The sequence below is a fragment of the Balaenoptera borealis genome, assembly GCF_965194805.1.
Source record: "Balaenoptera borealis genome assembly, chromosome: 20".
NCBI classification, from domain to species: Eukaryota; Metazoa; Chordata; class Mammalia; order Artiodactyla; family Balaenopteridae; genus Balaenoptera; species Balaenoptera borealis.
Window position 1 is genome coordinate 52,254,078 of NC_138879.1, and position 18,043 is coordinate 52,272,120.

Genomic DNA, 18,043 nt, shown 5'->3' on the forward strand with positions numbered 1-18,043 from the left:
ACCCTTGCTCTGAAGCGAAGGGGCCAGTGGGCTCAGTGACCACCAACACCTAAGGCTGCAACCCCTGGCCAGGAAGGGGTGGGTACGGTGGGTGCTAGAGGGGTTATGACTGGGAAATGGGCAGGACAAGGAGGGGATGGTGCAGTGGGGCGACCCCAGAGGGGACTCTTACTGTCACTCATCCATCTAGTCACCCTTGCTGCTGGCCCCAAGCAGGCGTCGGTGGGGAATCCCAACAGGCTACATAAGCTGCCATAATGTCTCGAACAATGAAATGGAGGAAATCCTTTATGCATGATTCAGTCCCTATGAAGACTGTCTCTCATCTGTAACAACCATGTTTGCAAATCAAGTTAAGCATGGCCCCATGGAGACAGAAGGACAGACTGAACTCTGGGGACTAAGCTCCATGTAGTGGGAGCCGAGGGCAGAGATGGCCACATAAAGGGCCAGCTGAGTGGATGAAAGATTGGCTACCTCTGCATTGTGACTCCCTGCTACGTGCCTCATTATGACCATGCTCCCTCACCTGTTGGTGGGTGACCCCAGGTCCTGGCATGAGTGCAGTGTGGGTCAGGGCCGGTGGGGGGGACGGCCCAGGTGGCCCTAGGAGCCCCCCACCATGGAAAACCAGCTCTGGTATGACAACCTGGGGTGCTGCCATCAATACCAAGAAAGTACCCAGAATGTGGAGGACTTCCTACTCCTGCTGCTGGGCCTTGTCATTCTTGTCAACATTGGGATCAACATGGCAGCTATGGTCAGCGATGGTTGGGGACCACCAGTAGGGGTGAAGAGGGCTGAGGGTGGGAACCAGCTGCAGCCTGCACCTCCGTCTGCAGGAACGGTCTTGGCTGGGACGGGGGTGAGGGTAGAGAGCCTGGCCTTCATTTTCACACACCTCCCCCCAGATATGGCATGGGCTCCAGAATGCCTTAGACAAGACCATCTATTGGATTAATCAGAAAAGTAAGTACGGAAGACAGGTAGGGGGCACCCCGCCCCCGCCATTCCCAGGGCCCTAGAAACCCAGGCCCCCAGGTTCCCAACCCTGAACTCTTCTGACAGTTGCCCTGCCCTCACGGACTCTCGCCTCCCCCAGATGAAATCTCGCAGGCTTGTGAAAGTTCCCCCAAATATTCTCCAGCCAAGGCCCGAGACGTCCACATCCACTGCACCCTGGACCCTGTGGAAGTGAAAATGGCCCGGCCCACTTGCTACTCCTCGTCCTCCTACCATCATCTCCACAACCGTAGCCGCAGCTGCAGCCGCCGCCCCTGCAGCCACCAGCGGAGACCGAAGAACCGCAGACAATTCCCCCACAGCCGCTCAGTCTTCCATAGGCTGCCTCGCAGCCACAGGATGTCACAGCTGCGGCTGATGCGCTCCTTTGATCGGGAGGACCCGGACTCCTACCTGGAGGAGGGGGATGACCTTTCCTTCCCACAACCCAAGCACCCGCGGGGGTGCTGGGGAGGGCTCTACCAGCGGATGGGCCTGCCCTCCAACGTGGGCCTCTGGGGCCGCCAGGGTGGGATCCTGGCCAGCCTGCCACCACCCTGTCTCTACCTGTCGCCCGAGCCACGCCGCATGCCCAAGCGTGTGGAGGCCAAGTCCGAGCTAAGGCTGCAGTCCCTCGGGGCCCCCTGCTCACCATCCCGCATCTGGGGCAACGTGGAGGCTGACCAGTGGCCCTCGTCTCCACCACCTCCCCGACGGCTGCCCCCTAACCCCTCGTGGGTCCCTGGGGGGCACAGCACTTACCCCTCAAGGGGCCAGCTCCCGTATGACTCCTGGAATCAGCGGCGGCGTGGTCTGGAAGGCTCTGAGCCTCCATCCGCTCTGGAGCCTCGGGGCTGCCGGCCCGAAGCCCGGCAGCGCAACTCCCGCCAGGCCCACAGACGGAGCCTCCCCAGCAGTGCTCACAGCCAGCCCAACGGCAGCCCGCACCCCTCCACGGAACACTTGAACTATTCCCGGGATGCCCACGAGGTACGGCGCCGGGCGGCCGAATGGGCCGAGATGCTGCCCGTGCGGCGCCCTCTGACCACCTCCGCCTCCCTCACGGTGCTGGCCGAGGCCTCGTACCGGCGGGCCCCGGCTCCCAGCTCAGCCCTGCTCGTCCGCTCCTCCCAGCCCCTGCCCGACGTCCAGGCTACCGAGCACCTTCCGCCCCGGCCCACCTTCATGCCACTCAGCCGGGACCCGGGGGGCAATGCCAGCTACCAGGTGTATGACAGCCTGGAGCTGAAGCGGCAAGTGCAGGAGAGCCGAGCGCGGGCCAACTCGCTGCCGCCTTCCACCTCGGCCTCGAGGCCCCCTCTGCATGGGCGCCAGACTGGGAAAATGAACTGACCAGCAGCAAACGGGGGCGGGGGCGGGGGGCGGCAGGGCATGGAGAGAGGAATAAAGAGCGCCAGAGTCCAGGAAACATTGGTGGTCTGTGGCTTGGAAGCGCCACTCCTTCTGCCAGCCTGGGTCCCTGCCCTTGGCTTCCTGCAATAAGAAGCCAGTGTCCTCTTCTTGGCCTGAGGGTCCCCTTGGTTTAGTGGCCACAGTCCTGCCAGCAAGCCCCTCCTGGTCCTATACCATGCACTAAGGAGATCTGCAGCTGCAGACTCCAAACCACTGGTCTCTGGGCACCTCCTCTGTGTCTCAGCTGTCCCTGTCCCCAGAGAGCCTCATACAAGAAGCTGCTTCCAAACTGGGAGGTTCCACATCTGGGCAGGTCCAGCTCCACGCCCAGTGAAGGGCATGAAGAAGGCTGAGGCTCTGGACTCCAGCCAGGCCTTCCCCAGGGCTCTGAGGCCAAGGTCTTCCTAGTCTCAGGAGGGGCCAAGAGATGGAATGTGTCATTTGAACAAGTGAGTCAGCGGGCGGTGAGCGAATGATTGACCGCTCGAGGGGAGGTGTGCCGGCCTCCGGGCCCTGTTTGACTGTCCAGGCTCAGCTTACCTGATTACCTGGTTACCAGGGAATGCCACCCTGGGCCCTCCTTTTCCTCCTCCCCCCTCATTGTGACCCCACCACCTGCCCCATTATGACCCAGTCCTTCTCCCCCTCCCCCACCAGAGGAGTCTGGCTCCCAGTGACTATGTGGAGGCCGGGGGGCCCAGGCAGTCCTGGGACCCACGGCCATGGGTGAGCAAACCCACTACCGAGCCCAGCCGTGCTCTGGCACCAACCCCAGGAAATGCCAGGACCTAGGAGACTCAATTCTTCTGATCCTGGGCAGCTTCATCTTGCTCAACGTGGGGATCAAGGTGGTGACTCTGGTCAGGGCAGGATCTGGGAAGCGGGGTTGGGGGAGCCCTGGGGTCTTGAAGGGGCTGAGGTGGGAGGGCTGCTGGGGTGTGGCCGGACAAGGGTTGGATTTCAGGGCTCACCCTGCTCCCGGCCTCCCCTCTCCCCTGCTTCCCTCAGATCTGGAGGCATCTGAAGAGCTCCTTGTGGACAATTTTCAATCATATTTTCCCCAAAGGTGAGTGGGCGCCAGCGTGGGCTCAGGGGATGTGGGCCTGTCCCCTTTCTTCTATCCCTGCCTCGATTCTCAGCCCCTCAGGAACCCAGGCCCTGTCCCATCTCGCCTTTCCCCGCAGACAAGCAAGCCAGCTGTGTAGGCAGCCATCGCATGTGCGTGCGCTGCTCCGTGGATCCCAAGAACCTGTGCTCAAGAGTTCCTTCCCGCTTCCGCCATCGCCCAAGCTTCCTGCTCGGGCACCCAAACCACCTTGACTCCTGGATACCAGACACAAAACATGAGAAGGCTTCTGGGTGCTGCTGGAGGCCGCCTCAGTGTGGACGGGCTGGGGCTCCCATGGAGGCTCCACGGGGACTGTGGAAGGAGGGGGTAGTGGGCGCTGGCGAGGCCCCTCCGGTCACAGCCTTAACGTCCCGAGCCACCTTTTACTCCAGGCAAGAGACATCTTCCAAGCTCCGCAGGATGAGCAAGGTGGACGTGCTTCCACTCCGCCTGCCCCAAGAGAGCAAGACGAAGACCCCAGACTATGACCCAGCCCAGGCCCCAGCCCGGGCCCAAACCCGCCCCCCAGTTCAGCCCCCTGCGCATGCTCCTGCCAAGGCCCAGACCTTCTCCTCAGCCCACCCCCCTGAGCACACCCGCCCCCAGGCCCAGACCCCCTCCCCAGCCCTCACCCCGAGCGCAGCCCTGCCCAGGTCCATGGCCCTGAGCATACCTCAGCCCATACCCCAGCCCAGGCCCAAGCCCAGGGCCCCTCAAATGCCTCAGCCCAGTCCCTGGGCCACACTTCTGTCTGCACCCTGACCCATGCTCATCTGACCTATACCCATGCCAACACTCTGGTCCCTCCCCCACCTTCGGCCCCAGTTCCTCCCCCAACTTCTGCCCCTGCTACTACTCCTGCCCTAGCCCCTACACCAGCCCCTGTCCCGATCTCTGCCACAACCTCTGTCCCAGTGCTGGTCATGGCCCTGACGACCACTCCAGTCCCTTCCACCACCCCTACCCCCACCCTAGCTTCTATTCCCTCTACCTTGTCTGCCTTCAGCCAAGGCCTCTCCTCCGGCCAGGTGGTCTACGATGCCCGCAGGGTAAAGCAGAACGTGGTCCATGTGTGTCCCCCTCAGAACTCTGGGTACTCCAGAAAGGACTTGGGTACCGTCTCCAGGCCCCAAGAGGGGCATGGTCTGGTGAGCTCCGGTATAGCTTAGCAAACACTGCAGCAATGTAGTGGGGACAGTGCCAAGCCCTCCACAGGATCCATACTGGGTTACCTGGAGTCGGGGAATATGGAATGGAAGATCTCAAATGATGCCAAAGACAAATTTGTGCAGTCCAAGACCTTCCCTTACTGCAGCTTCCATCCTTGCAGTTCTGAGAAGAGAAACACGGACCCCCAGGCTCCAGTCTACCCCAAATTCCTGGTGTACTCCAAGGATGCTGCACCTTCTCAACCTTGCTTCCATTCTCCAACCAGTGCCCAGAGCTCACCATGCGCCATGCCTCCACCATGCACTCTTTCTCTGCCTCTTGTTTCTCCCAGATCCTTTGTCCTTCATCAACACAGCAACCACCAGAAGCCCTCCGCCTTAATACAACCCCCCACCTTTCCCCCAACCTCCAAGTCTCCTCCGTCTGTCCTCTCTTCCCAGGGCCCCATCCCTCCCCAGTTATCCACGACGTCCCAAACCCCAAACCAGCCCCAACCCCCTGAACTTCGTGAGAGTCTAGGCCTCAACCAAGGCTGTGTCCTCCAAAGTACCCTAGGACCTTTAAAAGACTGTAGAGTTTCCAGAAAACCAGGCCTTACCCCAAATCCAGGCCTCCACAAGAACCGTGTAGGAACTGACTCTGTCCAAGCTTTGGGCGCACATCTACCCGAAACTTATTTAGATCTGAGGCAGGTCCTCGAAAGGAGGATGCAGGGCAGCACATACCAGGGACTTCTGTCCCACCCAGTCAGAACTCCTGCTCTCCCAAGGCTCAGGTGACCTCCAATGACCTGCAAACCTTCTCAGAGGTACCTGTGCTGATTGAGCTGCAATCATCCTCCCGGCGAGCAGGCGGCCAAGACTGGGTGTGCCACCCCATGGATACAGTTCCTCCAGCCTGCCAGAACTATCGCCAGATGTCTACGCCTCCCAAGACCAGCTGGAAGCCCTACTGTCCTGGGTCAGGCACCCGGCTAGGGCATGTGGTCTTTGACGCCCGCCAGAGACAGTTCAGAGCGGGCAGGGACAAATGCGAAGCTCTGTCTCCCAGGCGCCTTCACCGAGAGACATCCAACAACTCACCGGAGACCATCAAGGAGTGGGGATATCAGGGGACAGATATGCATGAGGAATAAAGAGACAAGAGAAGTGTTTTCTGTGGTTGTGTGAGGACATCCACCCCAGCCCCATCCCACAGGGCCTGATGAGGACCTAAACTATCCCTGCTTTCCCTCCATCGCTGTCTAGCTAAATCCGTTATCCCCAAGGCCCTAGAGCTGCATTGTCAATTACAGTAGCCACTAGCCAAATATGCCTATTAGAATATAAATTAGTTACAATTAAGGAAAAGTAATTCTGTTAAAAATTAAGTTAAAAAGTTAAAAATTCTCTTCCTCAGGGAACAGAATTTCCCTGGCGTCCAATTCTGTTCCCTGGTGGTCCAGTTGTTGGGACTTGGCGCTTTCACTGCTGTGGCCGCGGTTCAATCCCTGGTCGGGGAACTCAGTCCCTGCAAGCTTCATGGCTTGGCCAAAAAAGAAAAAAATTCTGTTCCTCAGTGTCATGATCTTCTAAGTGCTCAGTAGTCACATGGAGCTAGCGGATACTGTATTGGACGGCACAGATTTAGAACGTTTCCATCATCATGGAAAATGCTATTGGAGAGCAGTGCTTTAGAGTTTAGAGCAATTTTCCTTTCCCTGTCACCCACCCCCAGCATCTTAAAGCTCCCCCAGAGCCCAGAGAACTTAGTTCTTTCTGGGGTGGCTCAGAAGCCACCCTCTGGGGAGGAGGTAAGATGTAGGCATGGACACCCAACGCCTGATTTCCCCAGACTGTGAGAAAGAGCCCAGGCTTCAGTTTTCCTGATCTGGTCTCTTGGGTCACGACCAGAGGTATGCAAACTTGCCTCCCCCGTTCTGGGCTGTGTTTGGGGCTCGTGGTTACTGAGGGAGAAGACCTCTCTTGGTCAGTGACTAGGAAACCTTGTGTTTTAGGCTCCCCAAATTGAGCCTTGGATTCTGACGGTGCCCTCCTTCATAGGCCTCTAATTTTCTCGAGGTGTCTCCACTTAATTTTCTTGCCCATGGACTTAGGCCTAGTTCACTGTGGAGACAGACCCCTGGGAAAAAGGAATGTAAGAATTCCTGGTCCAGCATGCATTGGTCTAATCTGTGAGCGTGTCTCTGGTGTCCTATCTTTCTGTCCTATTATTCTGGCTCCTAGTTTCAGCCTGGACTTAAGCTGTGTCCATGATAGCACTGGCCGCTGAAAGCAATTTCCTTCCCCTCATAATTTCTCATTGCCCTGCCCTAGCCCAGCTGGAGTTTCCTCTGGACTTGATTTTCAGTCCTGATAACTCTTCTGTATACACACATAAGCTGCGAGATTGCAAAGTGTTTTCCCTGCCACCACTTGTGTGTCTGAGGTGGGCAACACTAATATGTCCCTTCCCTGAGTCAGATGTCCATCCCTGGGTCACTACAGGCACACTATCGGTGTGTTCTTGTCTAACATTACCACCACCGATTCCAAGGAGATACGTCCCAGCGGGAGAGCCCATTTCCAACACCTCTCTGGCTCAGCTCTGACCTTGGACAAGTCATGTGCAACCTTTCTAGGCTTGCAGTCTCACCTCTAAAATGAAGTTATAATTGCATGCAAGAACCCTTCTAGATTTAAATGACCAGGGCTCCTCTACTCCCAAGTGAGATGTGGAGTCCCCTATTTCTCCGCATGCCCTAGTGTATGTCCCTCATTACTGTTTGCTATTCAGATCCATCCTATTAGGCCTCTGTTCTAACCCCAAGGAGTTCGGCGCCGGGCGGCCGAATGGGCCGAGATGCTGCCCGTGCGGCGCCCTCTGACCACCTCCGCCTCCCTCACGGTGCTGGCCGAGGCCTCGTACCGGCGGGCCCCGGCTCCCAGCTCAGCCCTGCTCGTCCGCTCCTCCCAGCCCCTGCCCGACGTCCAGGCTACCGAGCACCTTCCGCCCCGGCCCACCTTCATGCCACTCAGCCGGGACCCGGGGGGCAATGCCAGCTACCAGGTGTATGACAGCCTGGAGCTGAAGCGGCAAGTGCAGGAGAGCCGAGCGCGGGCCAACTCGCTGCCGCCTTCCACCTCGGCCTCGAGGCCCCCTCTGCACGGGCGCCAGACTGGGAAAAATGAACTGACCAGCAGCAAACGGGGGCGGGGGCGGGGGGCGGCAGGGCATGGAGAGAGGAATAAAGAGCGCCAGAGTCCAGGAAACATTGGTGGTCTGTGGCTTGGAAGCACCACTCCTTCTGCCAGCCTGGGTCCCTGCCCTTGGCTTCCTGCAATAAGAAGCCAGTGTCCTCTTCTTGGCCTGAGGGTCCCCTTGGTTTAGTGGCCACAGTCCTGCCAGCAAGCCCCTCCTGGTCCTATACCATGCACTAAGGAGATCTGCAGCTGCAGACTCCAAACCACTGGTCTCTGGGCACCTCCTCTGTGTCTCAGCTGTCCCTGTCCCCAGAGAGCCTCATACAAGAAGCTGCTTCCAAACTGGGAGGTTCCACATCTGGGCAGGTCCAGCTCCACGCCCAGTGAAGGGCATGAAGAAGGCTGAGGCTCTGGACTCCAGCCAGGCCTTCCCCAGGGCTCTGAGGCCAAGGTCTTCCTAGTCTCAGGAGGGGCCAAGAGATGGAATGTGTCATTTGAACAAGTGAGTCAGCGGGCGGTGAGCGAATGATTGACCGCTCGAGGGGAGGTGTGCCGGCCTCCGGGCCCTGTTTGACTGTCCAGGCTCAGCTTACCTGATTACCTGGTTACCAGGGAATGCCACCCTGGGCCCTCCTTTTCCTCCTCCCCCCTCATTGTGACCCCACCACCTGCCCCATTATGACCCAGTCCTTCTCCCCCTCCCCCACCAGAGGAGTCTGGCTCCCAGTGACTATGTGGAGGCCGGGGGGCCCAGGCAGTCCTGGGACCCACGGCCATGGGTGAGCAAACCCACTACCGAGCCCAGCCGTGCTCTGGCACCAACCCCAGGAAATGCCAGGACCTAGGAGACTCAATTCTTCTGATCCTGGGCAGCTTCATCTTGCTCAACGTGGGGATCAAGGTGGTGACTCTGGTCAGGGCAGGATCTGGGAAGCGGGGTTGGGGGAGCCCTGGGGTCTTGAAGGGGCTGAGGTGGGAGGGCTGCTGGGGTGTGGCCGGACAAGGGTTGGATTTCAGGGCTCACCCTGCTCCCGGCCTCCCCTCTCCCCTGCTTCCCTCAGATCTGGAGGCATCTGAAGAGCTCCTTGTGGACAATTTTCAATCATATTTTCCCCAAAGGTGAGTGGGCGCCAGCGTGGGCTCAGGGGATGTGGGCCTGTCCCCTTTCTTCTATCCCTGCCTCGATTCTCAGCCCCTCAGGAACCCAGGCCCTGTCCCATCTCGCCTTTCCCCGCAGACAAGCAAGCCAGCTGTGTAGGCAGCCATCGCATGTGCGTGCGCTGCTCCGTGGATCCCAAGAACCTGTGCTCAAGAGTTCCTTCCCGCTTCCGCCATCGCCCAAGCTTCCTGCTCGGGCACCCAAACCACCTTGACTCCTGGATACCAGACACAAAACATGAGAAGGCTTCTGGGTGCTGCTGGAGGCCGCCTCAGTGTGGACGGGCTGGGGCTCCCATGGAGGCTCCACGGGGACTGTGGAAGGAGGGGGTAGTGGGCGCTGGCGAGGCCCCTCCGGTCACAGCCTTAACGTCCCGAGCCACCTTTTACTCCAGGCAAGAGACATCTTCCAAGCTCCGCAGGATGAGCAAGGTGGACGTGCTTCCACTCCGCCTGCCCCAAGAGAGCAAGACGAAGACCCCAGACTATGACCCAGCCCAGGCCCCAGCCCGGGCCCAAACCCGCCCCCCAGTTCAGCCCCCTGCGCATGCTCCTGCCAAGGCCCAGACCTTCTCCTCAGCCCACCCCCCTGAGCACACCCGCCCCCAGGCCCAGACCCCCTCCCCAGCCCTCACCCCGAGCGCAGCCCTGCCCAGGTCCATGGCCCTGAGCATACCTCAGCCCATACCCCAGCCCAGGCCCAAGCCCAGGGCCCCTCAAATGCCTCAGCCCAGTCCCTGGGCCACACTTCTGTCTGCACCCTGACCCATGCTCATCTGACCTATACCCATGCCAACACTCTGGTCCCTCCCCCACCTTCGGCCCCAGTTCCTCCCCCAACTTCTGCCCCTGCTACTACTCCTGCCCTAGCCCCTACACCAGCCCCTGTCCCGATCTCTGCCACAACCTCTGTCCCAGTGCTGGTCATGGCCCTGACGACCACTCCAGTCCCTTCCACCACCCCTACCCCCACCCTAGCTTCTATTCCCTCTACCTTGTCTGCCTTCAGCCAAGGCCTCTCCTCCGGCCAGGTGGTCTACGATGCCCGCAGGGTAAAGCAGAACGTGGTCCATGTGTGTCCCCCTCAGAACTCTGGGTACTCCAGAAAGGACTTGGGTACCGTCTCCAGGCCCCAAGAGGGGCATGGTCTGGTGAGCTCCGGTATAGCTTAGCAAACACTGCAGCAATGTAGTGGGGACAGTGCCAAGCCCTCCACAGGATCCATACTGGGTTACCTGGAGTCGGGGAATATGGAATGGAAGATCTCAAATGATGCCAAAGACAAATTTGTGCAGTCCAAGACCTTCCCTTACTGCAGCTTCCATCCTTGCAGTTCTGAGAAGAGAAACACGGACCCCCAGGCTCCAGTCTACCCCAAATTCCTGGTGTACTCCAAGGATGCTGCACCTTCTCAACCTTGCTTCCATTCTCCAACCAGTGCCCAGAGCTCACCATGCGCCATGCCTCCACCATGCACTCTTTCTCTGCCTCTTGTTTCTCCCAGATCCTTTGTCCTTCATCAACACAGCAACCACCAGAAGCCCTCCGCCTTAATACAACCCCCCACCTTTCCCCCAACCTCCAAGTCTCCTCCGTCTGTCCTCTCTTCCCAGGGCCCCATCCCTCCCCAGTTATCCACGACGTCCCAAACCCCAAACCAGCCCCAACCCCCTGAACTTCGTGAGAGTCTAGGCCTCAACCAAGGCTGTGTCCTCCAAAGTACCCTAGGACCTTTAAAAGACTGTAGAGTTTCCAGAAAACCAGGCCTTACCCCAAATCCAGGCCTCCACAAGAACCGTGTAGGAACTGACTCTGTCCAAGCTTTGGGCGCACATCTACCCGAAACTTATTTAGATCTGAGGCAGGTCCTCGAAAGGAGGATGCAGGGCAGCACATACCAGGGACTTCTGTCCCACCCAGTCAGAACTCCTGCTCTCCCAAGGCTCAGGTGACCTCCAATGACCTGCAAACCTTCTCAGAGGTACCTGTGCTGATTGAGCTGCAATCATCCTCCCGGCGAGCAGGCGGCCAAGACTGGGTGTGCCACCCCATGGATACAGTTCCTCCAGCCTGCCAGAACTATCGCCAGATGTCTACGCCTCCCAAGACCAGCTGGAAGCCCTACTGTCCTGGGTCAGGCACCCGGCTAGGGCATGTGGTCTTTGACGCCCGCCAGAGACAGTTCAGAGCGGGCAGGGACAAATGCGAAGCTCTGTCTCCCAGGCGCCTTCACCGAGAGACATCCAACAACTCACCGGAGACCATCAAGGAGTGGGGATATCAGGGGACAGATATGCATGAGGAATAAAGAGACAAGAGAAGTGTTTTCTGTGGTTGTGTGAGGACATCCACCCCAGCCCCATCCCACAGGGCCTGATGAGGACCTAAACTATCCCTGCTTTCCCTCCATCGCTGTCTAGCTAAATCCGTTATCCCCAAGGCCCTAGAGCTGCATTGTCAATTACAGTAGCCACTAGCCAAATATGCCTATTAGAATATAAATTAGTTACAATTAAGGAAAAGTAATTCTGTTAAAAATTAAGTTAAAAAGTTAAAAATTCTCTTCCTCAGGGAACAGAATTTCCCTGGCGTCCAATTCTGTTCCCTGGTGGTCCAGTTGTTGGGACTTGGCGCTTTCACTGCTGTGGCCGCGGTTCAATCCCTGGTCGGGGAACTCAGTCCCTGCAAGCTTCATGGCTTGGCCAAAAAAGAAAAAAATTCTGTTCCTCAGTGTCATGATCTTCTAAGTGCTCAGTAGTCACATGGAGCTAGCGGATACTGTATTGGACGGCACAGATTTAGAACGTTTCCATCATCATGGAAAATGCTATTGGAGAGCAGTGCTTTAGAGTTTAGAGCAATTTTCCTTTCCCTGTCACCCACCCCCAGCATCTTAAAGCTCCCCCAGAGCCCAGAGAACTTAGTTCTTTCTGGGGTGGCTCAGAAGCCACCCTCTGGGGAGGAGGTAAGATGTAGGCATGGACACCCAACGCCTGATTTCCCCAGACTGTGAGAAAGAGCCCAGGCTTCAGTTTTCCTGATCTGGTCTCTTGGGTCACGACCAGAGGTATGCAAACTTGCCTCCCCCGTTCTGGGCTGTGTTTGGGGCTCGTGGTTACTGAGGGAGAAGACCTCTCTTGGTCAGTGACTAGGAAACCTTGTGTTTTAGGCTCCCCAAATTGAGCCTTGGATTCTGACGGTGCCCTCCTTCATAGGCCTCTAATTTTCTCGAGGTGTCTCCACTTAATTTTCTTGCCCATGGACTTAGGCCTAGTTCACTGTGGAGACAGACCCCTGGGAAAAAGGAATGTAAGAATTCCTGGTCCAGCATGCATTGGTCTAATCTGTGAGCGTGTCTCTGGTGTCCTATCTTTCTGTCCTATTATTCTGGCTCCTAGTTTCAGCCTGGACTTAAGCTGTGTCCATGATAGCACTGGCCGCTGAAAGCAATTTCCTTCCCCTCATAATTTCTCATTGCCCTGCCCTAGCCCAGCTGGAGTTTCCTCTGGACTTGATTTTCAGTCCTGATAACTCTTCTGTATACACACATAAGCTGCGAGATTGCAAAGTGTTTTCCCTGCCACCACTTGTGTGTCTGAGGTGGGCAACACTAATATGTCCCTTCCCTGAGTCAGATGTCCATCCCTGGGTCACTACAGGCACACTATCGGTGTGTTCTTGTCTAACATTACCACCACCGATTCCAAGGAGATACGTCCCAGCGGGAGAGCCCATTTCCAACACCTCTCTGGCTCAGCTCTGACCTTGGACAAGTCATGTGCAACCTTTCTAGGCTTGCAGTCTCACCTCTAAAATGAAGTTATAATTGCATGCAAGAACCCTTCTAGATTTAAATGACCAGGGCTCCTCTACTCCCAAGTGAGATGTGGAGTCCCCTATTTCTCCGCATGCCCTAGTGTATGTCCCTCATTATTGTTTGCTATTCAGATCCATCCTATTAGGCCTCTGTTCTAACCCCAAGGAGTTCGGCGCCGGGCGGCCGAATGGGCCGAGATGCTGCCCGTGCGGCGCCCTCTGACCACCTCCGCCTCCCTCACGGTGCTGGCCGAGGCCTCGTACCGGCGGGCCCCGGCTCCCAGCTCAGCCCTGCTCGTCCGCTCCTCCCAGCCCCTGCCCGACGTCCAGGCTACCGAGCACCTTCCGCCCCGGCCCACCTTCATGCCACTCAGCCGGGACCCGGGGGGCAATGCCAGCTACCAGGTGTATGACAGCCTGGAGCTGAAGCGGCAAGTGCAGGAGAGCCGAGCGCGGGCCAACTCGCTGCCGCCTTCCACCTCGGCCTCGAGGCCCCCTCTGCACGGGCGCCAGACTGGGAAAAATGAACTGACCAGCAGCAAACGGGGGCGGGGGCGGGGGGCGGCAGGGCATGGAGAGAGGAATAAAGAGCGCCAGAGTCCAGGAAACATTGGTGGTCTGTGGCTTGGAAGCGCCACTCCTTCTGCCAGCCTGGGTCCCTGCCCTTGGCTTCCTGCAATAAGAAGCCAGTGTCCTCTTCTTGGCCTGAGGGTCCCCTTGGTTTAGTGGCCACAGTCCTGCCAGCAAGCCCCTCCTGGTCCTATACCATGCACTAAGGAGATCTGCAGCTGCAGACTCCAAACCACTGGTCTCTGGGCACCTCCTCTGTGTCTCAGCTGTCCCTGTCCCCAGAGAGCCTCATACAAGAAGCTGCTTCCAAACTGGGAGGTTCCACATCTGGGCAGGTCCAGCTCCACGCCCAGTGAAGGGCATGAAGAAGGCTGAGGCTCTGGACTCCAGCCAGGCCTTCCCCAGGGCTCTGAGGCCAAGGTCTTCCTAGTCTCAGGAGGGGCCAAGAGATGGAATGTGTCATTTGAACAAGTGAGTCAGCGGGCGGTGAGCGAATGATTGACCGCTCGAGGGGAGGTGTGCCGGCCTCCGGGCCCTGTTTGACTGTCCAGGCTCAGCTTACCTGATTACCTGGTTACCAGGGAATGCCACCCTGGGCCCTCCTTTTCCTCCTCCCCCCTCATTGTGACCCCACCACCTGCCCCATTATGACCCAGTCCTTCTCCCCCTCCCCCACCAGAGGAGTCTGGCTCCCAGTGACTATGTGGAGGCCGGGGGGCCCAGGCAGTCCTGGGACCCACGGCCATGGGTGAGCAAACCCACTACCGAGCCCAGCCGTGCTCTGGCACCAACCCCAGGAAATGCCAGGACCTAGGAGACTCAATTCTTCTGATCCTGGGCAGCTTCATCTTGCTCAACGTGGGGATCAAGGTGGTGACTCTGGTCAGGGCAGGATCTGGGAAGCGGGGTTGGGGGAGCCCTGGGGTCTTGAAGGGGCTGAGGTGGGAGGGCTGCTGGGGTGTGGCCGGACAAGGGTTGGATTTCAGGGCTCACCCTGCTCCCGGCCTCCCCTCTCCCCTGCTTCCCTCAGATCTGGAGGCATCTGAAGAGCTCCTTGTGGACAATTTTCAATCATATTTTCCCCAAAGGTGAGTGGGCGCCAGCGTGGGCTCAGGGGATGTGGGCCTGTCCCCTTTCTTCTATCCCTGCCTCGATTCTCAGCCCCTCAGGAACCCAGGCCCTGTCCCATCTCGCCTTTCCCCGCAGACAAGCAAGCCAGCTGTGTAGGCAGCCATCGCATGTGCGTGCGCTGCTCCGTGGATCCCAAGAACCTGTGCTCAAGAGTTCCTTCCCGCTTCCGCCATCGCCCAAGCTTCCTGCTCGGGCACCCAAACCACCTTGACTCCTGGATACCAGACACAAAACATGAGAAGGCTTCTGGGTGCTGCTGGAGGCCGCCTCAGTGTGGACGGGCTGGGGCTCCCATGGAGGCTCCACGGGGACTGTGGAAGGAGGGGGTAGTGGGCGCTGGCGAGGCCCCTCCGGTCACAGCCTTAACGTCCCGAGCCACCTTTTACTCCAGGCAAGAGACATCTTCCAAGCTCCGCAGGATGAGCAAGGTGGACGTGCTTCCACTCCGCCTGCCCCAAGAGAGCAAGACGAAGACCCCAGACTATGACCCAGCCCAGGCCCCAGCCCGGGCCCAAACCCGCCCCCCAGTTCAGCCCCCTGCGCATGCTCCTGCCAAGGCCCAGACCTTCTCCTCAGCCCACCCCCCTGAGCACACCCGCCCCCAGGCCCAGACCCCCTCCCCAGCCCTCACCCCGAGCGCAGCCCTGCCCAGGTCCATGGCCCTGAGCATACCTCAGCCCATACCCCAGCCCAGGCCCAAGCCCAGGGCCCCTCAAATGCCTCAGCCCAGTCCCTGGGCCACACTTCTGTCTGCACCCTGACCCATGCTCATCTGACCTATACCCATGCCAACACTCTGGTCCCTCCCCCACCTTCGGCCCCAGTTCCTCCCCCAACTTCTGCCCCTGCTACTACTCCTGCCCTAGCCCCTACACCAGCCCCTGTCCCGATCTCTGCCACAACCTCTGTCCCAGTGCTGGTCATGGCCCTGACGACCACTCCAGTCCCTTCCACCACCCCTACCCCCACCCTAGCTTCTATTCCCTCTACCTTGTCTGCCTTCAGCCAAGGCCTCTCCTCCGGCCAGGTGGTCTACGATGCCCGCAGGGTAAAGCAGAACGTGGTCCATGTGTGTCCCCCTCAGAACTCTGGGTACTCCAGAAAGGACTTGGGTACCGTCTCCAGGCCCCAAGAGGGGCATGGTCTGGTGAGCTCCGGTATAGCTTAGCAAACACTGCAGCAATGTAGTGGGGACAGTGCCAAGCCCTCCACAGGATCCATACTGGGTTACCTGGAGTCGGGGAATATGGAATGGAAGATCTCAAATGATGCCAAAGACAAATTTGTGCAGTCCAAGACCTTCCCTTACTGCAGCTTCCATCCTTGCAGTTCTGAGAAGAGAAACACGGACCCCCAGGCTCCAGTCTACCCCAAATTCCTGGTGTACTCCAAGGATGCTGCACCTTCTCAACCTTGCTTCCATTCTCCAACCAGTGCCCAGAGCTCACCATGCGCCATGCCTCCACCATGCACTCTTTCTCTGCCTCTTGTTTCTCCCAGATCCTTTGTCCTTCATCAACACAGCAACCACCAGAAGCCCTCCGCCTTAATACAACCCCCCACCTTTCCCCCAACCTCCAAGTCTCCTCCGTCTGTCCTCTCTTCCCAGGGCCCCATCCCTCCCCAGTTATCCACGACGTCCCAAACCCCAAACCAGCCCCAACCCCCTGAACTTCGTGAGAGTCTAGGCCTCAACCAAGGCTGTGTCCTCCAAAGTACCCTAGGACCTTTAAAAGACTGTAGAGTTTCCAGAAAACCAGGCCTTACCCCAAATCCAGGCCTCCACAAGAACCGTGTAGGAACTGACTCTGTCCAAGCTTTGGGCGCACATCTACCCGAAACTTATTTAGATCTGAGGCAGGTCCTCGAAAGGAGGATGCAGGGCAGCACATACCAGGGACTTCTGTCCCACCCAGTCAGAACTCCTGCTCTCCCAAGGCTCAGGTGACCTCCAATGACCTGCAAACCTTCTCAGAGGTACCTGTGCTGATTGAGCTGCAATCATCCTCCCGGCGAGCAGGCGGCCAAGACTGGGTGTGCCACCCCATGGATACAGTTCCTCCAGCCTGCCAGAACTATCGCCAGATGTCTACGCCTCCCAAGACCAGCTGGAAGCCCTACTGTCCTGGGTCAGGCACCCGGCTAGGGCATGTGGTCTTTGACGCCCGCCAGAGACAGTTCAGAGCGGGCAGGGACAAATGCGAAGCTCTGTCTCCCAGGCGCCTTCACCGAGAGACATCCAACAACTCACCGGAGACCATCAAGGAGTGGGGATATCAGGGGACAGATATGCATGAGGAATAAAGAGACAAGAGAAGTGTTTTCTGTGGTTGTGTGAGGACATCCACCCCAGCCCCATCCCACAGGGCCTGATGAGGACCTAAACTATCCCTGCTTTCCCTCCATCGCTGTCTAGCTAAATCCGTTATCCCCAAGGCCCTAGAGCTGCATTGTCAATTACAGTAGCCACTAGCCAAATATGCCTATTAGAATATAAATTAGTTACAATTAAGGAAAAGTAATTCTGTTAAAAATTAAGTTAAAAAGTTAAAAATTCTCTTCCTCAGGGAACAGAATTTCCCTGGCGTCCAATTCTGTTCCCTGGTGGTCCAGTTGTTGGGACTTGGCGCTTTCACTGCTGTGGCCGCGGTTCAATCCCTGGTCGGGGAACTCAGTCCCTGCAAGCTTCATGGCTTGGCCAAAAAAGAAAAAAATTCTGTTCCTCAGTGTCATGATCTTCTAAGTGCTCAGTAGTCACATGGAGCTAGCGGATACTGTATTGGACGGCACAGATTTAGAACGTTTCCATCATCATGGAAAATGCTATTGGAGAGCAGTGCTTTAGAGTTTAGAGCAATTTTCCTTTCCCTGTCACCCACCCCCAGCATCTTAAAGCTCCCCCAGAGCCCAGAGAACTTAGTTCTTTCTGGGGTGGCTCAGAAGCCACCCTCTGGGGAGGAGGTAAGATGTAGGCATGGACACCCAACGCCTGATTTCCCCAGACTGTGAGAAAGAGCCCAGGCTTCAGTTTTCCTGATCTGGTCTCTTGGGTCACGACCAGAGGTATGCAAACTTGCCTCCCCCGTTCTGGGCTGTGTTTGGGGCTCGTGGTTACTGAGGGAGAAGACCTCTCTTGGTCAGTGACTAGGAAACCTTGTGTTTTAGGCTCCCCAAATTGAGCCTTGGATTCTGACGGTGCCCTCCTTCATAGGCCTCTAATTTTCTCGAGGTGTCTCCACTTAATTTTCTTGCCCATGGACTTAGGCCTAGTTCACTGTGGAGACAGACCCCTGGGAAAAAGGAATGTAAGAATTCCTGGTCCAGCATGCATTGGTCTAATCTGTGAGCGTGTCTCTGGTGTCCTATCTTTCTGTCCTATTATTCTGGCTCCTAGTTTCAGCCTGGACTTAAGCTGTGTCCATGATAGCACTGGCCGCTGAAAGCAATTTCCTTCCCCTCATAATTTCTCATTGCCCTGCCCTAGCCCAGCTGG

At 57.7% G+C, this 18,043-nt stretch overlaps 2 protein-coding genes and 1 pseudogene across 4 annotated transcripts; all 3 read left to right on the forward strand.

The window, feature by feature from the left end:
- The first annotated feature begins 615 nt into the window (after positions 1-615).
- Positions 616-3,064, forward strand: SPEM2 (SPEM family member 2). Its single transcript, XM_082372503.1, has 3 exons — positions 616-760; positions 912-969; positions 1,103-3,064. Exons 1-3 carry the CDS (start codon positions 623-625, stop codon positions 2,353-2,355), a joined length of 1,449 nt encoding a protein of 482 aa, XP_082228629.1. The 5' UTR covers positions 616-622; the 3' UTR covers positions 2,356-3,064.
- A 73-nt stretch (positions 3,065-3,137) lies between these two features.
- LOC309618217 (uncharacterized protein SPEM3 pseudogene) lies at positions 3,138-5,844 on the forward strand (annotated as a pseudogene). The gene is made up of 2 exons: positions 3,138-3,275; positions 3,482-5,844. The product of its transcript is annotated as an uncharacterized protein SPEM3 pseudogene (transcript).
- A 2,133-nt stretch (positions 5,845-7,977) lies between these two features.
- On the forward strand, positions 7,978-16,870 carry LOC309618548 (uncharacterized protein SPEM3-like). Of its 2 annotated transcripts, XR_014238524.1 has the most exons (4): positions 7,978-8,788; positions 8,937-8,994; positions 9,113-13,890; positions 14,626-16,870. XR_014238524.1 is itself a non-coding variant. In XM_082372477.1 (3 exons), exons 1-3 carry the CDS (start codon positions 14,164-14,166, stop codon positions 15,309-15,311), a joined length of 882 nt encoding a protein of 293 aa, XP_082228603.1. In that variant the 5' UTR covers positions 13,898-14,163; the 3' UTR covers positions 15,312-16,870. The 2 variants fall into 2 exon arrangements, 1 of the variants encoding a protein (XP_082228603.1); XM_082372477.1 differs by lacking the exons at positions 7,978-8,788; positions 8,937-8,994; positions 9,113-13,890 and adding exons at positions 13,898-14,301; positions 14,450-14,507.
- The last annotated feature ends 1,173 nt before the right edge of the window (positions 16,871-18,043 follow it).